General features: G+C 38.3%; 1 protein-coding gene across 3 annotated transcripts in view; it reads left to right on the forward strand.

Moving 5' to 3' along the window:
• RFT1 (RFT1 homolog) overlaps positions 1 to 24119 on the forward strand; it is a 39959-nt gene extending 15840 nt beyond the window's left edge. The window contains exons 5-17 of one of the 3 annotated variants that reach the window (XM_013192012.3): positions 5062 to 5148; positions 9007 to 9092; positions 9389 to 9505; positions 11275 to 11464; positions 12036 to 12137; positions 13107 to 13241; positions 14124 to 14202; positions 14461 to 14511; positions 15425 to 15555; positions 16725 to 16869; positions 18604 to 18709; positions 19997 to 20246; positions 21199 to 24119. In XM_013192012.3, the coding sequence (XP_013047466.3) occupies positions 5125 to 5148; positions 9007 to 9092; positions 9389 to 9505; positions 11275 to 11464; positions 12036 to 12137; positions 13107 to 13241; positions 14124 to 14202; positions 14461 to 14511; positions 15425 to 15555; positions 16725 to 16869; positions 18604 to 18709; positions 19997 to 20246; positions 21199 to 21363 (1581 nt within the window). In that variant the 5' untranslated portion in view covers positions 5062 to 5124 and the 3' untranslated portion in view covers positions 21364 to 24119. Of the gene's footprint in view, positions 1 to 5061; positions 5149 to 8651; positions 8898 to 9006; positions 9093 to 9388; positions 9506 to 11274; positions 11465 to 12035; positions 12138 to 13106; positions 13242 to 14123; positions 14203 to 14460; positions 14512 to 15424; positions 15556 to 16724; positions 16870 to 18603; positions 18710 to 19996; positions 20247 to 21198 lie in introns of those variants that run through there. The other 2 variants (XM_013192011.3, XM_013192010.3) reach the window with 2 other exon arrangements.
• The last annotated feature ends 1115 nt before the right edge of the window (positions 24120 to 25234 follow it).

Genomic DNA, 25234 nt, shown 5'->3' on the forward strand with positions numbered 1-25234 from the left:
AGTGATGTAAAGGTTTGGAAAACTGCCATAATTGCAATAAAAAAGGTTAATTTCATAATTTCCTGACTAGTGCTTTCCTAGGCTGCAGTGAACTCGCATACCACACTTGAAGACATTATGAACAACGTTACTGGGATTCGTTCTGCACAATTCAATCACCTCCCCCTCTCTTAGGTATTAAAGTCAGAGGCTTAGGGTACAGTGTCAGTGAAATAGTTAGAAGCGCCGTATGTGCTTAAGCGCTTATATAGTGCTTACGTTGTGAGATTCTGTGTATTTGATGGAAGGAATTTGAACAGTTTGCTACAGACAGAACAATTTCTCACTCTTTGCATTGGACTTTCAGCATGACTGATAACATCAAGTAGGTTTTGCATGCTAGTGGACAGGAACTTGCTTCATAGTAAACATTGTTTTAGGAGTATGATGTGGGTAGAAGATATGCATTGCTGGTTTAGTCTCAGACATACGGTCAGATCCCTTTGTTTGAACCTCCCAACATTCTTCAGGATGTGAGTGGGAGTATTCTACCATTTACAAAAACTTTAAATGACTCCTGTAACATTTTGTGATGAGCCTCCTTTATTACTGGTTTCTCAGAAAAGAATTTTGTTTTAGGTATGATGAACATGGAGAACTAAAAACGTATGTTGAAATACATAGTCCTTTTGAAATGTACAGATGAAAGAACCATGGTGTGAACTGTGACCCACAAGCTGCAGAACAGTACGTAAAGGCACTAGTGACAGTTTATGGCTCCAGATTAGTAGTGTGTCATGTGCCATGCCTTTAGGTTTCTAACATGATGCTCGTGAGGTCAAGAAGATGAAAGTTCTTCCACTGAGATTCCTCTTCTGTAAGTTTACTTCTTGAGTAAACTTGAACCCGGGAAGACCTACTTTTGTTGTTCGATTGGCTTACTTGGGCCCTCTTATGGGCTGCAGGGCTGACTGCATTCCTTTTCAACCTCTCTTCCACTGGGCAAGAAGTCAAGCTGTGACTCGTGGTAGGAATGCAGACTTCCTAGTAAAAATAGAGTATCTAGTAGGATATATGTAACTTTTCATAGCATAAGTTCTTGGGAAGGTAAGAATTACAGAGTATGTACACGTACCAGCATCCAGGTGCCCATGTGGCCCCGATGATTACCAGGGAAAGGAAACAGTCTATTAAATGTCTATTAAATGCCGTAACTCCTTTATAAGTAAGGTCCCTAATTATTTATGCCCAAGTGTCTTGATGATACTACAGCCAATATACCCACCAGGTTGTAGGTGTGGTCAGGAATGCATTAGTGGATGATGACATCTATTGTAATACGCAGATTTTTACCCTCAGCAACTAAACCATGAGTCTGAAGAGGGAGAGGAAAGGCAAAAAATGGATAGCTAAGTTGAGGCAACAACTAACCTAAATTAATTGCTCATTATCTTTTTCTTTTAGTTGCTTCTTCCAGCTGTGAATTTAGCCCCATGTACTGTTATGCTGCCACTTCAAAAAAACACCACCCTTACCCACAAACCTTTAGAATTGAGTGGACATTCTAGTTTGTCTTTTTCAAGTTGCAAACGTTGTGGTTTAATTGTAAAATAAAAAGTCCCCTCTTGCTTCCTTACTAAATAAGCTGTTGCATTGCATTTCCTCTTGAAGACATACTTTGTTTTTTAGCTTTGCCTGTCACTCTGAGCTTGTGCTATACAGTCAAGTAGAAAAAAAATACTTCCCTTTATTCAAACAAATTGTAACTGTTACAGTCCTCCTTAATGGAAGAGGTTTGGTAAAGCCCGTGATTTTGTTAGCGTGACGCATGATCTTGTATTTGAGGACTTTCAGAAAGGCATCTCATATAATGACTGATCTCACTTGTCTTTTCTATTCGTCCATCATCAGCACAGTGGTTGGGGCAGGTGGTGTCACTAGACTCTAAGCCATCCTATGTTTATTCTGTGTAAGCCTACAGACTGAGCCAGCTGGGATAGCAGTGCAGCTAAACTTGGAGAGTAGTCTTGTTCCTAATGAACTGAGAACAAACTAAGGACTTGTCAAAGTGCGTTGTCTTATGACCTTGGGCTTTCTTAATCTAGGACAGAATAATAGTACTTTTTTCTGAAGAGAAAGGTATGCAATAGTCATATTTTCAATATAGTTTGAGGCAACGCAGGTCAGTAATGTGACTTTATGCAGATCTGGATTAGAGGCAGAGATGATTTTGATTCTCAAGATTGTTCCCCTGTATTCAAATTTAGAGGATTCTAACATTCTTCAACCCCCTATGTTGTTTTTAGGTGTTTATTTACCTTTTAGTGGATGGCCCTCTTGGGAGCCCTTCTCAAAAATGGAGATTTTGGGAAAAGAAGTTATCTCCTGATGGAGGAGAAGCTTTACTTCCCATATTGCTAATGAGCTTTTGTAATTGGATTTTCAGGGTTTTGCACTGGAAGTGAAGTTTAGCCGTTGAAGGATAACGTGAGTGTTCCTGACTGTTTTAAGAGATTGCTTACTTGTCACTAAGGAATAAGAGGAACCCAAAAAATGTATTTCACTTAGCTGTAACTGTAATGAATGCTAGAGGAGGTCCCGTAAGGGGGATAGAGGTATTTTAATCTTTTCAGTTTGCCAAACTGATCACTGTATGCTCAGAGGGGTTATTTCAGCTAACAATGGAAGTCAGCTCTTGAGGGAGATGGAAATGTATGACATGAAGAAATACTTGACTCATAATTAATTTTGTTCTACAGGTGATCATTCACAGTATTATGTAATATCATACGATGGTAATCTGAAGGTGGTGTATGGTGACTCACAAATCCTGTATTCTCAGGTTTTAGAAGGTATTCCATTTAAGTGATTCTTTTCCTTTCAAATACTGAAGTACTTGAAGTACTAAAAAAAAAAAAAAAAAAGTATCCTGTTTTGTGTCAGCTATAAAGCTTTACTAGCTGTAAAGTATAACTCCTGGATGTTTCTAGCTTCTTTATAAGTAAATCTCCAGTGACTCAAAGAAGAAAAGAGAAACTGGAATATTTTACAAGAATATTTTTTATTTAATGCATTTTCAGAATCCAAGCTCTACTATGTATTGAAGAAGCACTTGCTAGATGAGTCCTTCCAGGGTGAATATTTTAACATGTTCATTGAGTTATTGTCACTGTTGATTTTAAGTCTTAAGGCCGTTTCACGCAAAAACAAGTGATGCTGAGGTCAGAGCAAGTGTAATAGCATTTGTTGCTGAATTTGAAAATATAGGAGGATCACCCTGCATGAATACTCAGAAGCTGTGAAGTGTTTTAATGAACAGAGCCTTATTTCTATATGACTGTTAGAGGAAATAGTGTATATGAGCATGTGTTTGCATAGCAACTAGGAGTCTCTTGTAGACTTTATGCACCTCTGTATCTTTCAAGTATACTTTTCCTCAAGGGAAGTAGCTTGGAGCTTATGGAAGGATAAGATACCAAGCACCGGTTAGCAGAGATTTTTAAGTGCTTACTGCTGTAGAATCTATTTCTACAACTTTAGTATGGCTCTTATACCCCAGAGAATACTTGTGTATTCTCACTGATAATGCGTTCACCAGCACCAAGCGTAATTGCGAAGTTTAACCTTATACAATGTGTATGAAGGAAGAAGAATTTTGCAACACCTACTCATCACATTTGTAATTCAGGTTTGTAAGTTACAATTTGAGATGTATTGTTCCCTGGAAATAATGCTTATCACAATGATAGTTAAAGTTGCATGTATCTGGCACGAACGATAAATGAAGACAGTTAATATTTTACAAGGTGAAGGAAACAGCCTTCAGGAGAACTTCTCATTTATGATTGCTGCTGACATTATGAACTTTCTGAAAAGATAGAGATGTTTCCATTATATATTGATAGACTTCCAGAGCCACAATAGTTAGATGAATTGTCTAAGCTGTGTTTGAAGTGAGTGGCTGATGCAAAGTTTCCTAAGCCAATTATGAGAGAGGTAAGAAGAGAATGTTAGACTGTAGTGAACATGACTGGAATTTCTAGCCTTGAGGAAGGCAAGACAAAAATCAAATTCAGTTGAACACGTAAAAGTACATACAAAGGAAATGCTTAGCATTTAGAACATACTGAACAGTAAAGATCGTGCAGATTTGAATATGTACGTGTTTAAGGAATGTACAAATTCTGCAAGAATTTAAGCAAGGAGCTTGCCAGCTCCAGTGACAAAACTACTGTAATTTATTACTTCCCCCAGATTCAATAACTTTGATTTTTTTTTTTTAGATTTTAGTGTCTGTGAACACTATGGATTTTTAAAGTGCAAAGAGAGCAAGAAAAGTGTAAAGCTTACTGGAAGCACACAGCATTGCACAGAACGTTCCTTTTTTGCTCTTCTAACTAATATATGCTATTTCTTAAAGTCTGTCTAATATGTTGTGAAGTATGCAGTGTAATCATCTGACACAGTTGATGAAAACTTGGCACTATCCCATCCTTAATATTTGGCTATTTGAGTTGTGTATTTGCTGCATTTTTTTATTTTCCTGAGTTGAATATTAGTTTGCATTACATATTAAAGTCCACTATATACTTAAAATATTTCAATAAATAAAAATAATTTAAAAGTGAAATTGATAAAGCAGCAAAACAGTTGATCAAATTACATGTAAGCAGTGTATTTAAGACCAATGTACTCTGAAAATGTGTGAGGCAAAGTTAATGTTAACTTGTGTTAACATTAATTAGTGGTCCAAGGCTACTGTGGAAAGCAGAGAGTGCATTTTTTTAAAATGTAGCATATCACAGAAAAAAATCCTCTGCATTCTTCAAGGAGACCCTTAATCCCAAAGAAAAGATGTAAATGAAATCCTTGCTGAACTAGTATGTAGCCAGAAAAAGATGCAATTCTTTGTTTAACCACGTAACATGCATTGAGAGATTAACTCAGTCCACAAAGCCTGGGGACATTAATCTGAAAAGCCCTTTAGGGACGCTTTGGAGAGAAGAGAAACTGTCACAGCAGTAATTGCTAGTGTACTTTGCTGGTGAATGGCCTGTGAATCTCTTCTCTCTCTTCTTGCAGTTCTGCACTGAAATGGAAATAGTACATCCTCACATCCAGATACATCCCTGATCTGAGAGAGGAATGATCGCCAGAGAGCTTAATGAGGTTTGGTTCCTAGTCTGGTAAATCTAGATGTGACTCCTTGCTTTGCCCCCCAAACTCCTAGTAGTTTTTGTGGAGGGACAAGCTTTATATGATCAGGAACAAAGAGATCTCTCACATGCATTCATCTAAAAATCTAAAACAAACAAAAAAAAAACACATAATGGGGTAATAAGTGGGTAATAAGGAAATTATTTTGGAAAAGATCCCAGGGAAAAAAAAAAGTATTTTTTCCTCATTAATGAAATGGCAAAGTGTGGATTTAGAGCAGAGGTAGAGCAGTTCTGTTGAGCCTCATGCTTCCTACAAAGCATGGGGCTCTGCAAAGCCAGCACCGTACGGTTCCAGCTCTGTCCCCCCTTGTCTCCTGTAGTGGTATCTGTGGGCTGCAGGTCAGAGGGGGAGGGATGGGAAGAGGGGTGCATATCAACCTTAAATGCAGTATGCCCTGTTGGGAGGGCCTGCTGCCCTTGGAGCCTCTCCTTCCAGCTGCAGCAGAGTCCAGGCAAACGGAGGCACAGAGCAGGGCTGGGCACATGGATGGCAGCCTTTAGCTGCCCGCTTTGGCTGTCAGGGATCTTGCTTTGTCTCTGTGTGCAAAATAACTGGAGAGGATGCCATCTGGGGACAGGGGTGCTCAGCCAGCAGCAATGTTTTTGAGTTTTTTTGTTCATTTCTAAAAACGGTCCTGACTCCAAAGCTAAAGGCTTTTGCAGCAGCTGTAGAAATCTACAGTCTTTAGCTCACAGCATAGGTAGTCATCTACATCATGCACTATTCCAGGAGGTGTTGGGCAGTAGCAGAGAACTTTGTCTATGATTTCACAGCATAGTTGGTTATCTAACTTGATTCCTAAAAGCAACCTTTAAGGGAAAAAAAATGCACAAATAAGACAAAGTTGTGAAGTTACATTACTAAATATAAAGTGTAGTGTTTATTTGGTTTAATAACTTGCATGTTTACTATTGATCCTTTATAGGGGCTTTAATTTTGGTCCTGCAATGAGTTGTTTTAAAATGTGGTCTTGTTTCAAGATCTCACTGCTGTTTAAGATTCCTGCTGCCCATTGTCACTTTGTCATTAATTTGGAAGCTTTTGTCCTAAAGGAAATTTGCTGTAATAGTTTAGCTGAAGATGATTTCCCTTGTGATGAAGTGATATAATGGAAGGTCTTATAACATGTTAAGAGCAGTTAGTGCTCAAGAAAATTTTATCAATTAGTATAAAAATTGTGGACTTTGACTTCATATAACTTTTTGTCATGAAATATTTTATTAATGTGATAGTAAAATGAAGTTATAAACACTAACATTTTTCTTTTTGAAAGTTTATAGAACAAACAGTTGCAACTCATTCTGAGGCCTGTATATGCAACTGTGTGGTGTTTTTTGGACTAGTTTAACTTCAGAGTAGATCTAATGGTTCTCTTTGCTCTAGAGGTTCTACGTACCTTTCATACAACAGGGGTTTATCCAACTGCCCTGAGCCAAGCAGTATGTTTGTTCAGTGCTGGAGGAACATCCAGCCTAGTTTAGCTCCAGATGCAGCCTAACTTTGGGAGTAAGGACCTTTGTAATGGTTAGTTTATCTTCCTGCCTTTGCTATTAAGGAAACTGAACTATCTTAGAATATGCCGTTGTAAATAGTTGTCTCAGGACAACCAAAAAAGGGATAGGTTGTGATGGGAGTCTGGAGGAATGCATTAAGTGGGCATTGCCTGCTGTGGGAATTGGAGAATAATGGTTTTGAATACATTTTCTCGTGAAGTTTTCTTCAAACTGCATACAAATTCAGTAACACAGTCTTACCATTCATTACCATAAGTTTTACCATTCTCAAATTGTTCATAAAAAAAAAAAAGTTCTGACAAACCACGTACTTTGGGGACTGACCGGGCTGTCTAGCTGCTGGCTGCCTCATCTGTGGCCGCTTGCCATCTAGTGGCTTAGATGCATTAATGCCAAAACGGTGTAAGTGGCAAAGCCACTTCCTATTAAAACCAATTAAAGCTGCAGGGTTTTTTTTCCTAGCTCCCTGTGCTTTGCAGCTGTTTGTTTCAACTTTGAGGTGATGAACCAAACTGTCCAACAAGACATCATTAGTTGTCACTCACTGTTGCCCATGACAGATTCCCAAAAAGGTTGGACTCTTGCCGCCAGTTAGCACGCTGATTTCTTCTGTTTTATTACGTGAAGATCCCTACTTTTGTCAGAACAGGCATATGCAGAGAACAATGTGAATCCTTACCACACTGTTGGTAGATGCTGCATACTTTATGCTCAACTGCACTTTTGTTTCCCTCTGCAGCGTATATAGTAACTTGTGAAGGATTTTAATATGACAATTCAAAGCCTACAGTTCACCACCACTATTGGCATCAGCACAAGCTGTAAAATACTGTCTTTTGATTTCCACTGTCACCATTGCCTCTACTAAGAAAGGCCCAGAGCCTGAGTTATCATGACATCAGGTTCTTCTCCCTGTGAGAAGTGTAAAGCTGACTGAAGGAAAGGGCAGTGGAGGAGCCTGAACACTCCCATAACGCAAAACCTGAGATCATCTTCCTGTCTCTGCCATTGGTCTGATTACTTGAACCAACACAGACCAGTGTCTTCTCTTTGTCTCCATTGCCCTGTCTTTACAATAATCTCTTTTGTTAGGTGCTTTGATGTATAAAACACAAGTTAGCTGTTACCAATATTAGTACCACACTTAAGCATTCACAGGATATATTCCTCTGCTGCGTACATCCACCTCTGTACGTCACTTCCAGATTGTTTAAAGAATGCTATCAGCAAAGATGATAGGGTCTGAAAAATGTTGCTCTGGACACCTAAAGTGGTGGATAGCATCTCGGAGGAGGAAGAGGGATGGCTGATGGGGAGACTGCTGCTCTGTATGATCTTGAATTTCATTTGGTTTTCCAGTTTCTCTTAAGATCCCAATTTAAACTGTTGCTGTTTGTATTCTGTCATAAAGTTGAAATCAAGTAGGCCTTGGACACTTTTTTCCCATCTGGGAGCGCTTTCTAACAGCTGTTGTTAGAAATAAAAAGTTTGGGTTCGACTGTAGAATTGCTAAGAAAAACATTACTGCTCTGAGCTGAGAGCCACGCTCTGGTGGGACGTGTTCTGTAACACTGACAGCTGTACTCTTTTTACATATCGGTGCTGAAATAGTAATCTGAAATAGTCTGGGACACGTGTTCTGATTTATGCTGAGAAAGGTCTTAACTGTCTTTAAGATTTTAAGTCAGTGTATTATTAAATTCAAGTAGGTTCCACTTAGATTGTATTTTTGCTATTTGAAGCTTTTTTTTTTTAAACGGAATTAAGTGAGGTGTTTTTTTTCCTCCACTTTTACCTCAGCTTTCATCTTCTCCTTACATCTGCACAACTAGTGGGCTTACTCTGTTCAGAAAGGGCCTGATAAACCCGCATGGAGTTTTTTCAGAAATCACTGCAAAACCCCATCTGTCAGAAAACGCTATTAACCAGGCATCTCTTCTCAGCTCTCGGTGTCTGTCACCTTAGTTATTTTTCGGCGGAATGCCAGCCTGCGAGGCTGGCGGGCACCTGGGCAGGTCGGGGCGGAGGGGAGGGAAGGGAAAGGAGGCCGCGGCCCCGGCCCGCCCAGCTCCTCCTGACGGGATCGCGGCGCGACGGCGCCATTTCCTGGCGGCGGCGCCCATGGCCTCGCAGGACGTGCTCAGCCAGACCACCCGGCTGGCCTCCTCCAGCGCCCTGCTGCAGGTGCGCGGCGGCACCGGGCTCCTCCTCTTCCTCCTCCTCCTCCTCAGAGGTGCCTGGCGGGAGCCGCCCGAGCCCCAGCCAGCCAGCAGGTGTTTCCTTTCCTTGCCAGGTGCTGTTCCGGGCGGTCACGTTTGGGCTGAACGCCTTCACCCTGCGCCACCTCTCTCGGGAGCTCCTCGGCGTCGTCAACGTGAGGTGAGCGGGCGTGAGGTGAGCCCGGGCCGCGCTCCGGCCTCCCTCCCAGGAGCGTCGGGGTTCCCAGCACGATTGGGTTCTTTTTTCATTTATTATCGGGTTCTTAAAGTGCTTGGGGGTGTTGCGGGGCCTCGGGGTTTGTAGGCTGTGGGGTATGCCGCTGAAACGCTTTGTGTAACTGGGGTTTTTGTTTTCCAGAAAGTCTTGTGTTTAAAAAAAAAAAAAAGTAATTGTACTGTGTGCTTTCAGAAACAGTATGTAATAAAATAATTTTCTTTTTTCTTCCTTATCTTTAGGCTAACTCTACTTTATTCAACAGTTCTCTTCCTAGCCAGGGAGGCGTTCCGCAGAGCTTGCTTGAGCGGGAGTACAAAGCGAAACTGGACCAAAACAATTAATCTGTTGTGGCTGACGTAAGATCTCTTTAAAATCTTTTTTCTTTAGAACTTATTTCTGGTTATTGTCTAAGAACATACAAAATGAAAGGCTATTTGTATTTACTGAGGTACCTATTTCACCCTTGAGTGTTTAGTAATCCCAGTCACGTTTCGGGACAGCCGCAGGAAGCGGGTCAATCTACTGCTTTAGTATTTATGAACTTGGTCTCGGAGCACATAGGAAAGTGTGTCACCAAAGGTGGTATCAGGAGCTGTTTATTCCGTTATCCAGCCTGGAGTTTCACCTGTGTTGTAGCTGGTAAAGGACAGCTCTGTTACCCAGATATTTAGTCTTTTTTCTTTCTCTGCCTACTTAGTCTTACTCTTTTGTTACCTGATATGTGTTTATGAAGCTGCTTAAGATTTTTTTTCCCCTCAAACTAAATTTTTTTAAAGTCTTGAACCCTAATACAATTTAATGAGGATGGAAACATAAATGTTTGTGTTAGGAGAGATGTGAAAGGTTGGAAAAAAGCAACGGGAAGTAAGTACGTCCACTTCTTTTAACTGCAGTGCCGTTTTATATCAGAAAGTAGAATGCTTAAAGTCCATGTGAAGCTGCAGCCAGAGTGCATAATCACCCATTGGAGATAAAGGGATTTTATGGCTAGCTTTTCCCTTCTGGCTCCTGGACGCACCGTTCTCCTGCGTCCCTTGTCAGATCCAGCAGCTGTGCAGTGACGGGTGGATTGGGAAGTCGATTTTGTCTGTGATATGTTGGAAAACTACCTCTGCAAGACAAAATAGTGATCTTCCATTGGGTTAGATCTGACCCAGGAGCTGGGGGCTTGTGTGTTGTCATCTGGATCCAGGTGTAAGAGAGGGATAGTCTGTTCCAGAGAGAGCTTTAAACATGATAATTTAAATTTATTAAATCTCTTCTTTGTAACTTCTTTTAATCAATTTTCTTCTGTTTGACTGCCTTTCAAATGGACATTGAATGATACAGTTATAAATGACCATGTGCGTTTTTTTTCTCTTAGAGAAGCATAGCTTAAAATGAAGATCGTTTCTTGAATGATCTGAAATGCATCCTAGGAGTTTGTTGTCAAATACCTTAGGAATCTGATAATGGGAGGGTCAGATAAGTCCTGCTGCAATGGTATAAAATTTTCTGTGCTCTGCAATAGGCTGTGAGTTCTTGAAGCATTGTCAGCAGAGGGTAATACTCCTGTGCCTAGCTTTGCTTTTTAGCTGCAGTTGCTAATCAACGTGGCTTTGTTGAGCTACAGTAGATCACTGAGGTGCAGGCGTGCATTTCCTTCATCTGCCTCTGCTGTTGCTCTCTGGAGAACCAGTGGTCTCTGGAAGACAGACTAGCAGTTGGAGCAGTAGCATCTGTGTCTATTACAGCAAGATACACCAAAGCTTGTCTGCAAACCTCTGGTAATCACAGAAGACAATAAAATTACACTGTTAAGAGATTTACAGTATTCTGCAGGGCGATGCGGGATCAGACTTACTGAGTCCTACAGAATAAGAAATGCAAATAGGTGGCCTTATGTTAGGTTCTTGAGTAGACAAAGAGTAGGTCAGGAAAATGTTTTGTGTCTGGTGGAAGAATGCATTAAGTTTTCACTCCAAAAAAGAAAAAGATATTCATGGTGTAGTTAGAATAGAAATGAATTCACCAGGGCGTTCTTTTTTAAATTATGGTAATGCTTAAAATTTTAATTGATTTTTCATGTGTTCTTTCTTCTGCTTAATTAAGATTTGTATTGACTGTTTTTATGTTAACTTTTTAGAGTCCCTCTCGGTGTTTTTTGGTCTGTTTTCTTGGGCTTAGTCTGGCTACACTTACTTGAAGTACCTGATCCTTCTGTGGTTCCTCATTATCAGGCTGGTGTAGTGGCATTTGGCCTTTCTGCAATTATTGAGCTTCTGGGAGAACCATTCTGGGTTTTAGCTCAAGCTCATTTGTTTGTAAGACTTAAGGTTAGTAAAGAAGCTAAGTATAAAGGTGTGTGTGTGTGTGAGAGAGAGAGAAAATGATTTTTATTGAAAAGATGATGCAAAGAATGTAAAGAAAAGATTCCTGAACCAGATCTTCCTACGTTCAATAACATTAAAAAGCTATGAACTGTTTAATACTGTATGACTTAATTGTAACGTAGTTTGTTCCTATTAAATAAATCAGTTTATTTACAAATTATCACTTAACTGATCTTGAAATGTATAGTCATGATTTTAACAAGCCATAAATGGCTTCCACAGCTTTGCATTTCAAATGATTGTTGGCATGAACTTGTGATTTTCTCACACAAAACTTTCCCCCTTATGTTCTGTGCAAAGGACTGGGGAAGTGTAATGGAGGAATCAAACTGTAAGATTAGAGAAATCAGAGAAGTTACAATCTAAGGTGGCCAACTCAGCAGAAAAAATGTGATAGCCTTACTGACTTTCAAAGTCTTATATTTGTACATAAATTGTATGTGAAACTTAAGCATTTTATGCTTCTGTAGGTGGTTAACTTGGCTAAACATTCTCTCTTTTCTCTTTCTTAAAGGTAATTGCTGAAAGCCTTTCGGTAGTGTCAAAATGTGTTTTGACGGTTATTTTAGTAATCCTTTATCCTCAGTGGGGCCTTTACATTTTTTCCTTGGCTCAGGTAAGTTTCCTGTGGTCTTTCTCTATGAATTCTTAATTCCTCAAAAATAATTATTTGCTGTTAGCTTTGATGTTTAGCCTGGTACATAACTGGGGAGGTGAGACCAACTGCTCATGTGAGGTTTAAGATTTAAATACGTAGTATTTTGCTGATACTTACCGACTTGACATTATGACTGCAATCAGTTTAATGGAGGTATAAGAAAGCACCCTGTTCTGTCAATAAAGGCATGTTTTGCAAATAAGGTTATTGCTTTAAATAAGCTTTATGTTGACTTTTTTCTAAATCAGTTATGCATTGTAATGCTAGAAGACTGCTCACCACTGGGCAGTATTAAGGTTCAACTTCAGATTCTGTTGTGTAGAAGAATATAATCCTATGTAACGTTATCACCACCAACCTTATAATATCACCTTATCAGAAAGTGCTAATCATGTGTAACACGTACTTGGGTTACAAGTTTGTCTTTGCTACAATGAAGAATGGATATATTTGCACCTGAAAAATGTTGTGGCCTGTGCAGTCAGTTCACCTAGATAGGAAAATGTAGCCGCTGTAGACGTGGCTGTTATCTTTCAGTTTTTGCAGTGACCTGGGTAGATAGCTTATAACTGATCAAAGTGAGAGATGTAGCTGGTAGTCAGTTGTCAACTTTTTTTGACTTTAAAATTGGACTTAACATGATCTTTCTAAAAATGCTGAATAGAACGTTACAAAAGCTGGCAAAGGACTATTGATGTTGCCCTATTTTTTTCTTTAATCAAAATCAACAGCATTCTTGGTGAGGCTTAAATCAATGTCTGGAGCTAGTTTAAAATTTGATAGGAGTAAAAGCTACTTACTATGTTCTGTTCTTGCTGAATTTGTAATTCCAGCATGTTTTTCCACATGCAATTCTAGCATGTAATTCTGCATTTGTAAGTTAGTTTTGTTTTACTGGTTTTCTTCTTTCCTTATCTATCTTTTCAGCTTTTATATACCAGTGTTCTGGTAATGTGCTATGTAATTTATTTTGGAATGTTTTTGGGATCTCCTGAAGCAACAAAGAAGTCATTTCCAGTTGCTAGAGTGAAAGCTCTATTACCTAAATTGGTGGAAGATGAGGTAGGTTGCACAGTTTTTTTTTTTTAAGCCTTTGTTGAGAGAGCCTTGAAAATTATTTTGAGATAGTAGAGGTAAATGAACGATTCTGAGGGTAGCTCTGCGCTTTAGAATATATGGCTAGGAGACAACATTTACATTAAATTCTGTTTACGGTTTGCATGAGTATAACAGAAAAACATTATGAAACTTGACCCCTTTGTATTTTTAGGGGCTTGTTTGTCTTTATCTTTCAGTAGCTTTGCATGAACCATTAATTGGAGATGGAACGTTTACAGTGTTAAGGGGAATGACCTAGTATCAGGTAGGAGGCAGAAGAGAAACCAGAACTTCAGCTTTTCCGGAAAATAAGCATGGTAGTGTACAGCAACCTACAGATACTCATATCTCTGTCTTCTCAAAAGGAAGTGGGACAAAGAAATAAATAAAAAAAAAAAAAAACAGCAAGGAAGACATTCTGAAAAAGATTTACATGTTGAGAAGATAAAGGTTGTTCTTCCTTGTGGGACTTGTAAATTATTTACTACTTTTCAAACTGTCCCTACATCTACTATGAGAGTAAGAGTTGGCATGCTATCAACTTTTTTCCCCCTCTCCTCTGTTTTTTTCTGCTAGAGTTTTCTGTAGAAAGATTATTCAGGTCCTTTTGTCTGTCTGCAACATGAGTCATTTTCAGCAAAGGAAAAATTCTTACTCAGCCAGACCAGAGTGACATTTGCGCTTGAGTTTAGTGATATTTTAGATATTAGTCGCTATGACATTGTGAGTTTTCCTCATCAATACAGAGTAGTTAGAGCTAGCGTAATGGACGAACTTTCTATTTTGTATTTCTGCTCTGTAGTTTCAATCATGGTTATTACATTTCAGTATTTGTTTTCTTAACAGACTTTCCTTAACTGGAAGGAAGCACGGTTGACGTGGAGCTTCTTCAAACAATCCTTCTTGAAGCAGATTTTGACAGAGGGTGAGGTGTGATGTATAGGCATGTTGGGGAAGGGTGAGCGAATACTATTTACGAAATTGAGGTGGAGCTTGAGAAAGCTGGGTGGTGATGTTCAGAGGGTGGCAGCAGCAGATGTTACCTACTCACATTAAGTTTAGAGGGTTTTCACAACACCTGAACTAGGTCCTGTCCCATTTGACCTTGTCTCTTGAATACTTCATGTTGGACGTACCTGAACATGTATTAGGAATTCTTATGTTCTTTATTTTGAACTTCCAGGTGAACGATATGTGATGACATTTTTGAATGTGTTAAATTTTGGAGATCAGGGTAAGTGTGATGATATTGTGGAACGGTGACAGTGTTGTAGTTGGTACTATTCACCTGATTCTAAAAATAATTTACAGTACTTGAAAATAACTTGAAAGTCTCAGATTTCAAAGCCTTTCTAACTTTGAGACATCTTTCAGAGAATGATTGAAAAAAGGAGATAGAATCAAAGAATGGTTTGGATTGAAGGGGACCTTAAAGATCATCTAATTCCAACCCTCTGCCATGGGCAGGGACACCTCGCACTAGACCATGTTGCTCAGAAAACTTAATTTGTACTGGATTTTAATTGTTTTCCTTGGATCATAAACTTACAACTGCATATATGGCGCCATTTATTTTCTTTTTTTAAAATTTGAGTAGATATAGAATCACAGTATCATTAGGGTTGTAAAAGACCTCCAAGATCATCCAAATATACCGGTACCACCACTATCACCCACTGAGCAGTGCTCAGTGTCTTGGTGAGGATGGAAGTGGTAGTAAAATGTTACGTAGGGTTTCTTGTCCACCTCAATAAAAACAGAAAGAAAGAAAAAACATGAAAAATGGATATCTCTCTCTTCCTTTGTATCAGTAAAATCCTTATCTTTCCATCCCCAGTCAGTGAATAGGTTTTCTTTCATCAGAATCTTTGAACTTCCTCTACAGTACGAATTTGGAATGTGTCTGGTGCTGTTACCAAATTCTTGTTCTAGCTTTGCCATCTGTCTGTGGGCAAGACGTCTAATTTGGAGCTGTGCTTGCTGTGACTGTCAGAAGATGTTGGGGAATGCAGCTGTAATGTTGCATTAAGTTCCACTTGTGTTCTCTTTGTTCAGTGAAAACATTAAATTGGAATGTGTATCACTGTTAAAGACTTGGAATTGAAATGTCTTAAATTACAGGATGCTGTTAACTTTTGTTTTTAAAGGTGTATATGATATTGTGAATAATCTTGGTTCGCTGGTGGCCAGGTTCATTTTTTTGCCTATTGAAGAGAGTTTTTATGTCTTTTTTGCTAAAGTATTGGAAAGAGGGAAGAATGTAAAGGATCAGAAGCAGGTATGTTTTTTTTTTTTTTTGGTTTAACCGAATGTCAGATGCTTGCTTTTTGGTGCAGGAGTGTGAATGGCAGAAGTGTGTGTTTAAACTGAGTATGAAGACTGTTAAAGTGAAAAACATGTAAAGTGAAAAACTATAAAGTCTTTGAGTATAAAGACTGTTGAAATTGAAAGTTAGTTGAAGTGGAGAATATGTCAAGGGAGGCTGTACCAAAAAGAAAAGAGAGTAGGTAAAAAGCCAGTGAAATACAAGTTAAGATATGCAGTGGCATAGTACTGCACTGTATTATAGCTGGAGTTAACATCATCTGCTCTGAACAATGAGGTGTAAACACTTGTGTACTGTGTATTTCTAGAGGTACTTAGGCAATTATTGTAGATTAAATCATGAAAGCATGCTTTGACTGACTTGTGAATGTATTTTGCTCATAAATATTAAGGAGTAGTGCTTCCAAAGAGCGCAATTCTATGAAGAGAATTGTATTTTACTTGTGCTTCGGGATCGTTTGTGGAGTAACGATGAATGTTGAACAAGAGGTTTCTGTATGCTCTAGATAAGAAATTCTCAATCAGGTGTGAGGGTCACACAGTTAAACAATTCCTGTGCCTCAGATCATGGGGAGGCTAAACAAAGGTGTACCTGTATGTGTGCTTGATATTTTATAGGTAGTGTGCTGCATGTATGTATATAGCGTAACTGGTAAAAACGTTTGACTTCTCTCTGTCATCAGCTGCATCTTAGGTGGTGGCAGAACTGACAAGTTGCTTATTCTGGTGTGACAGATCTCTAGTCCCATGCAGCAATAAAAATCTGACCCTTCTGCTGGTTCAGATTGCAGCCTTGGGCAAACACCCTTCTTTTGTTTGCCTGAGCTTAGTTCTTACTGTTTAAGGAAACAGCAGTTGCACCCGTTTAGCAGGCATGTTGATGGCTTATGTTTGTTTAGAGTTTTGAATGCATAAAACACAGAACAGAATAATAAATATCTGAGCACTGTTGGAAGTTAGGACCATGTGTACAGATAAATCAATACCAAATGATAGTTTTGACACCTTTTTACAGTGTGCATGTGTGCTGTTTTTTTTTCCATGGAATAGTTTTGCTTTGTCAAAATAACTGTTATACTGATTCTGATCCATGTAAATGTCTGCCTTTTTTTTTTTTTTCAGGATGACATTGCTATGGCTGCGAATGTATTAGAACTGCTGTTGAAACTTGTGCTTCTGATTGGCCTTACCATCACTGTTTTTGGATATGCCTTTTCTCAGCTGGCTCTGGATATTTATGGAGGCTCAATGCTCAGTTCTGGAACAGGTAAAGAGGGTAGAGCTGGCAACCAAGCCATTCTGTATAAACAAACTGCAGCTCAGCTATTATGAATTCTTGGGTAAATCAGCTGATCTTTTTGAGAAAAGTCATCTCAGATTAAAAGAAGCTTAAAATACTGAGTCGTATTGCTCATTTTGAACTGAATAGCACTGGTATATTGTGACCTGGCCTTATTTTGGCTAAACTGTTTGATTTCTTTGTCCTGTTGTAGATGCTTAAATTCAGAATATTCTGACTGTAGAATTCTAGCTTGTGAAGTTGTTTTTGAAGCAACTGTTACGGAAGCTGGAATGTTGCTGAACAGTAGTATTAACCAGATGTGGAGACTTACTGGGAAGGAAGAATAAAGAAATTGTCTTTTCATGTCTTACGCACTAGTGCATTTACGTGTAGTCATGTGGTATCGCATAATGATGATTGTGTTGCTGTGAAGTGCCTTCCATTTCACTCCGAACTGTCTGTTGTTTCTGACTTTCTTAGTAGTCCTGATGTTGGTAAAGTTGAAGCTGATCACTGCTGTGTTGCTCTCATGAATAATTAGTGGAGCATCCCTTGTAAGATTGCTTTGTGTGAATTGCACAGGATAAAATTAAATCAGGATACACAATTACTTACATAATGAATAAAGCTTGCAGAAAAAAACTGTTAGGTGTGGACTTTGCCTATGTATATAAGCAGTGCTTCAGAATTATAGCTTTGTAATAATAATTTGCTTTCATGATCTGTTAGTTGCTCTTTACAGATTTTTTTCTGTGAAACTCCCATTGAAATCAATGTCTTAGCTTGTCCGAATCCAGAACTAGATCCCTTAGTAGTAGCATCTTTACATATATACTCACCTTAAGTTGAAATGTGCTGAGGAGCTCTAAGAAAAGTATCATCAGGTTTGGAAGCAAATCTCTTCTCTCAGAAGCTGTGGGACCATCTTACTTGTGGATATATTCTTTTGGATTTTTTTCTGAGTGCTCCCTAGTCTAATGCTTTTATGTATGCCTGAAAAGAATGTCCTCAGCTCTACCCCGCGCGTCTGCAGTGTGTTTACTGCTCCCTGGGCAGTGAGTGAAATGGGAGGACATGTGATAGGAACTACATTGCTGCTGTTGAGCTAGCTCTCAAGAAGGAATATTAAGGGATGCACAAGAACCTGTTAAAAACCATGGGAATATTTTTCCCAGTGTTAAAACTAGTCTCAAAAGGACAAGAAAATTATTTCCAAGACCGAATGGAGAATTTTCAAGTCATATATAAATTACCTCTGACTTGTAAAATTGGAATATCTTTTATCTAGCACAGTTTTGAATATGTTAAACAGCCTTCTAGTTTTTTTATGCTGTTGTATTCAAAACGTATATATTTTATTGCCTTGAGAACCTCACATTATTGAATTCATTTTCACCAATTTCTGTACAAAGGAAGGCTTGGGTTATAATGTTAATTTTAATTTGGTGGGGAATCCCATTTAATAAAATATCAGTTTGGTAATGGAGATCTTTTCTGTTACCATAACTGCTACTCCCTTGTGTTCTGGATTTGTTTTTATTTTGCCTTGTTTGTTCTGTTCATGTTCTTGTAAAGATATCTAAACCAGAAGCTTCAAATGAATTTAAGTTCCCATTATCATCAGCGATAACATCACAACCTTTTCTCTTATCAGCAAGTGTAAAAACAACATATCTTTGTAAAAAGAAATAATCTGTCATTTAAATGTTTTTTTTTAAGGTCCAAATCTTCTCCGGTGTTACTCTTTATATGTCCTGTTTCTTGCTATCAATGGAGTAACAGAATGTTTTACATTTGCTTTGATGTGCAAAGAAGAGGTAGACAGGTAAGTAGTAGAGTCCCCAGAACGTTCTTTAATTAATCTGTGTATGGTATGTTTAGAGGACAGTTGTTCTGCTTGGGTATGTGCTTGGAAACACATCCCACCCCACCCCCAAGAGCCAATTTCTTTTTTGCAGCCATTAAGAACTCTGTTCTTGTCTTGTACCAGGTGCAACAGATGGGCAAGGACACGCATGCTAGTTTTGTTTTTTACATGTTTGTTAATGAATGTTGTCTTAATATCAGCTTATCATGACCGGATAAAGAGCTTGGTGCATTTGAAACCAGCATAAAAACGCCTTGCCCCACAGAAACCCAAACTCCTTCTTTAGGTGCTGGTATGCAGAATTAGACACAGAAGCTTTAGCAAATGTTTAAATGTTGGGGTAAAAAGGTTGGAAATCAAGAAATGAAAAGATTCAATTAGCTTTTGGTAGATGACTAACTGGGAAAGTAATTTAAATGTGAAGTCTTATTTATTATACATATGCATTTAGAGTTTCAGCTTTTAAGGCAGACTATCATTTAAAATTCATTAGGAACTTGCAACTGTTAAAATTTTTCATGTACAGTTACTATATATCAAGTACACTTCTGAATGGATCTAATTTGTGCGTCTGAATTCAGGTTAATCTACTTTAAACAGAAAGTTGGACTAGATGACTTCCTGAGATCCCTTCCAGCCTGCATTATTTCTTGGTTCTGTGTTCATCCTGGCATATTGGTGTTGCAGCCTGGTGGCCTCCCCTCTGCTCCCATCAGGCTTTTTTTGCTTCTGTAGCAGCTGTCCATTAAAAGACCATACCAAATCAATTAAGTATTTTTTAAAAAGTCATTTAATTAACGAGGTCTGCTTTCCACAAAGAAATATCCTTTTAGACTAGCAAGGGCTGCTGTCGTAACCTAGAACTTCGCTTCAAAGGCACTGTTTGGAGCAGAAACTGTGTCATGTTGCTGAATATTCTTTTTCTTTAATACCTAATATAAAATAGCAAAAAATCCTCAGGTTTTCATGTTACTAATTATTTTTACTGAATTTGACTTTCTGAAATGAGTATGCAGCTGAATAGTAAAATAGAGTTTATGTAACATCATATAGTTCTTGGTTTAGTTTCCTTGGTGTATTTTCTATTCTTTCAGTCATTTTTTATCTTTTTTCTCAAGTTTTTCTTCTGTTTCAAGGTGAGAGAATTTGTTCCTTATTTTACTAAATTGTGGGACTTTTATTTTTCAAAGATACATTTAGTAAATACTGTAACTGTATACATTGTTCAAATTTTCTTTTTCCTAGGTACAATTTTGTTATGCTGGCCTTGTCCTTCACGTTCCTGTGCATCTCCTACTTCTTGACCCACTGGTATGGCAGTGTAGGCTTTATCCTTGCAAACTGCTTTAATATGGGTATTCGAATTGCTCACAGTACCCACTATATCTATGATTACTTCAAGGAAAGCACTTACAGACCTTTGACAGGCTTGCTTCCCTCACCAGTGTTGATACTCGTTTATGTCATAAGTGGAGTAATTACTGTTTTTTCAGAGGTGAGTGTCTTTCTCAGACCTTTCTTTCACTGTGAAAGCGAATATCAGATGACTTTTGTTTCCACAAGCAGAGAAATATCATTAGCAAAAAAGGCTTATAACCATAGGCTAGGAGACTTCCGTTACAGGCTTGCAAGGCTGCTTATATCTATTAAAAGATAAAACAAATACATGTGGTTATATTGAACTTCGTGTGTGTATCTGATGCACCTCCAGGTGGCAGAGGACTATCTGTCTGACAAGTAAAATAAAATTTAAAGTATTTCTGTTATCTGTATGTAAATCCATGTCCTTGGTTCTTAGTAATTGAAATAGTGATAGCACAAAAACTGTAGTCAAAAATTCTGTACTAAAAAACAAGCAAAAATTGCTAAAAGCAATATTCAGTATTGCATATATTCAGATTACAGCATGGTAACTGCACAGACTAGTTATTACAGAGATGGTAGCATTTCAATATTCAAAAATTTGACAAATGGAAAATCCTTTATGCCTTAGAAGGGAGAGCTTTGTTGGCGTGGGAGGTTTCCAATGTTTTTGGTGTTTTTTGTTTGTTTTTTGTTTTGAAAAATAGCCTAATACGTTACTGTGAAATGTCAGACTTGTGTGGATAGCATCCACCCAAATATCCATGCAGAGTTTTCCTGGTAAATTAACTTGCTTCTGTGTGGTAAATAACTTCAGCATTTATCAACTACATACTGAATGCTCATTTTCTGCAATTTGACAGTTGTTTGTTGTTGTGTTTTTAAGAAAGCAAATGTTGTGACTACTGAAGCAATTTGTAGGATGAGTACATGTAGCAAATCTTTCTTGCATCTACTTGCCATGCCTACCTTGATGATGGTGTTAGCGTGGTCAAGAGAGGTGTTGGACCTTATTGTTTATTTCAACAGTTTATCTATCTTGTACTGACTAGTTTTCCTGCAATTGCTTGTTTCCTTTGTTTTAGGTATTCTTCTGCTGCGATAAGGGTTGGATGGCAAGGCTGATTCACATCAGCACTGGGGCTGTGTGCTTTGCAGCAACCATCATTACTATGTTCTGCACAGAGACCAAGCTGGTTCACTTTGTCAGAAGCCAGTTCCTCTCCCGGTATATGAAGAAAGGAACATGAAACACTCATGTGCAAAACAAGTCTCTTACACGCTGGCAGTGAAGGGCTGTGTCTTTTGCATTGATCTGTGTGGAAAAAGGTTTCCACATGAGTTTGTTGGAAGCATTGATACTGGCATAGCAGTGTAGATGGTTGCCATTTGAATATTATTTCTTCTTCTAAACTGGTCAGTACAGTGAAAGAGCTGAGTAATTTCTTCTTCATGCATCGTTTGTTTCAAGCTTTTCTTCAAAGAGCCTCTTTGGTGATGAAGGTCTATGATATACCTTTCTGACATAACGTAGTTGCTAGACGTTATGTAGGGAGCTTCCATTCTTACCAATAGGAAGTACATATATGAAGGTATTTTATGACTTACATTTAATTAAGATGTAATTAAGAATGACCTTAGTGAGCACGGTGGGCTGTTTAACTCATTAGGAAAGAAATGGTCTGACATAAATACAAAACAAAACACTGGAGCAAGGACCAGTAGCAACTATTACCAAATACCAATAACCGGCTGTTACCAAAATAGAATGTAATGTGGTGCAGAGAAATCTGAGTTATCAGTGTCCTGAAGTGTAAAGCATTAAACAAAGTTCCAACGCTTGCAGATAAGTTAATAGAATACACAGCATGTGTCCATGCTAGCTATGTAAGATTACTTCCTTCAGCGTCATTCATTTAATGATGGTATTAATTAACTTGTCAAAAATACTCTGAAGCTTTAACTCAAAAAAAAAAATATATATATATATATGTTTTTGAGCACTGGTTAAACAGGTCTGGAGTGCAACCATGCTGAAGTTCCAGAAGGTTGAGTTAAACACAGTTTCTTTCACTCCATTGTTTTTTGTTTTTATTTGAGATTTTCAATACAAGTGCGAACAAATATGTCTTAATAAAAAAGACTTTTGCTTTTCTCCGAAACTGAATGTTAAATAAGATGCCTTTCAAGGATTCGTGCATATGTTTTTGTTTTTGGATAGAAAGTGCTGTTTTTCTTCCAAAGAGATTTTTTATCTTGTTCCTTTACATGTTCAGTCTTAGCTTTTATATTAATTTTTTTACTTAAATTATGGAAAACTTGGATGCTTAGAAACTTTAAAATGATGTATTAGGTTGCTGATTTGTGTTTGCCAAAGGTTTATTTGGTTGCTGGTCTAAGACTTGAATTGTCAGTTTCAGAATGTACAAGAATCGCGTCTATAATGATCAGTGTTCCTTTGCGGTGTCTGAACGGACCAGAAATGTCAAGTGCGCTCCGATGTACAGGCTGAAGATTTTAGTTTAATTACATAGCAACTCTGCAGATCCTGAGACAGCTTTAAAAATACTTCACTGTAATGGCATTGTGGCGTTCATACCGGTAGTCGTAGCTCTAGTGTCAGTGTCTTCAGGTTGGTGCTGTTAGAGACACTTTGTAAACTCCTGTAATTTTCACACAGAGGGTATCACCAGAGATACTTTATATGAGATTTAGTGATAGAAAAATTATCTCAGAGAAATCAAAATACAACAGTAGAAGGAAAAGAAAAGTGCGCTACTCAGCGCATGGTGGTGTTTCCATTGCCTCGACGGAAGGTAGTAGATAGAGATTTGCTGGTTCTTCTGAAGTTGTTATGAAATTTAAATAAACTTGACAGCAGTTTGTCCTGTTAACGTGAATTTGGTATTTGTTTGCCTTTAAATTTGTTCTCTTTTGAGTTGTCTTGCAGCTTTTTTTATTTTTCTGTCGCATACGGAGTTTATGAAGTGCAGCTCCATACATTGCAGGGGCTTGGGTCGTTTACCCCTTAATTCGTAATTAAAAAAAAAAAGTTGCACTTGCAGACTCTTCTTAGGATCTGTCTTTTTCTGCACGACTCTGGGACCTTATTGTGGGAATACCTCAAATCTGTATGGTGAATTATAACTGCTTCCTAGAATGAGAAATTTTGTGTAGCCCTGCACATGACGTGCTTTGGAGATGGAAGGAGTTTTAAAGCAAAATGAGCTTGAAGTCTTGCTGTGTTGCCTAGTCTTATGATCCCAACTGTACAGTGATAGTACTTCTGCTACTAGTATTGTCATAAATAGGGTGATGTGGGGTCTCACTGCTCAAACAGTATGCTGACTAGTCTCATAAATCTTGTTTCCCATAGATGCTGCATATGAACTAAAGAGAATTTATATATTTTTTTAATTATTTTGATTTTATATTGATATGGCTTATCGGTATCTCTTCTCAACAAGTGAAAATGGAATTTCATATATCAAGAAGACATCTAAGGTGGCTTAGTCATTGTCGTTTGCAAATTAAGGATACATTCCTATTTAAGCTTGATCTTTAGCAATTAAGTGGGTGTTTTTATTGTATTTTATGTGGCAGGAAACCTAAGGAGTGACAGGAGTTACAGACCTACAAAGCTGTCTCCTGGTTTATTAATCTTTGTGATCCTTAATGTGAAAGCTGTTAATTGCTTTATAAAGAAGCAAATGTTAAACCTGGGGACAACCTTGGGATTGAACTTGACTAGATTTTGCATTTGTTTATGCTTCCTTCTGTCAGAGGCACAGTAGGATGTTTGTAAATTTAGTGAAGCTGTTTTGCAGAGTTTCTCTGAAATTCTTTGGTTTAAGCAAGAGGAGGATTAAACTGTTTTTCTTCGGAGAGAAAATTGATTTCATGCTTCATGTGACGTGGTTCTTTAGTACTTGAATGATTGACACTCAGACAACTGTAATATACAATGGCTATATAATTGGATAACAAATAAAGTTTATTTCCCTTATGTTTTGTCTTTCTCTTGCTGTTGCAGGCTTACTGGAGTACTATTTGTATCTTGGTACGGTTGAAGCTTAAATTTGGCTGTTTTCCTAGGATCTCTTATGTATAAACACGTTTATCAACCTAGAAACTTGTACACTGTCCCCTAACAAACTCATTGAGGAAACTTACTGAAGTATTTCTGTGATAATCACCATGGTCCCCTCCCTCCTTCTGCCTCCTTGCTTGTGCCAGAACGTATGTTTGTATGGATTGGAATGACTGGGCTTTGCTTGCTGGCTTGTTTGCTTTTAAACAGGGTGGTGTTGTGGCAGATGCTGTTTAAATGGCCAGGAGTAAACCTGGTATTTAGTGAAGTTAGTTAGCCAAATTATGCATTTGGCAATATTAGCAAGTGTTTATTTTTTTCTTTTCTAGCATCAGAAGTATTTTACCTATAGAGGAGTAGGGGTGCGTGTGCATTTTCTGGGAGGAAAAGAAATTAGGAGTTAACACTTTACTTTGATGGGTGGGTAACCTGCTCCAGTAGGCATGGAAGGTAGGAGGTGTAAGCTTGGATGTTGATGATGGTTCAGTACCCGCGAGAGGTGTTGGATTGTTAGCTCATATGAAGGGCTGCCTGAGTGTGGGTACCTTGACCCCAGCCTAATTTGCTGGCTTCTGGATAGTGCTTAAATCTGAACTTTCAAGTGTTTTTTGTGAATTTCATGTCTCTTGCTGTCGGTCATAGTTTTGTGGCTTAATTGCCTTTATATAAAGAGAATACTGTAGAGAAAGGATCAGAGTGATTTTGAACCACAACATTGCGTCAGTACATCTGCTGAGAGGTAGGGATTTTGGTCGGCATAAAATGCCCAACTCATTTGCATTCTGATAGTGTTGTGTCAGTGCAGTTTATTTTCATTATAAGCTTAAGATAAAGTCTGAAGCTCTCCATGTCTGATGTATAGCTTGGGCCATGGAAGCTAAATGCAAGACACACTCAAAAGCATAACAGCTGGGGGATCTGAACAAAACAGTGGTCAGAAGTGCTTATCTCGTGCATTTTGGACACAAAAAGATGCTTGTGCTCTTTTATTTGTGGATCTGAACTGTGGTTAATGCACTACCTTGATGTGA

This window comes from Anser cygnoides, chromosome 10 (assembly GCF_040182565.1).
Source record: "Anser cygnoides isolate HZ-2024a breed goose chromosome 10, Taihu_goose_T2T_genome, whole genome shotgun sequence".
Taxonomy (NCBI): Eukaryota; Metazoa; Chordata; class Aves; order Anseriformes; family Anatidae; genus Anser; species Anser cygnoides.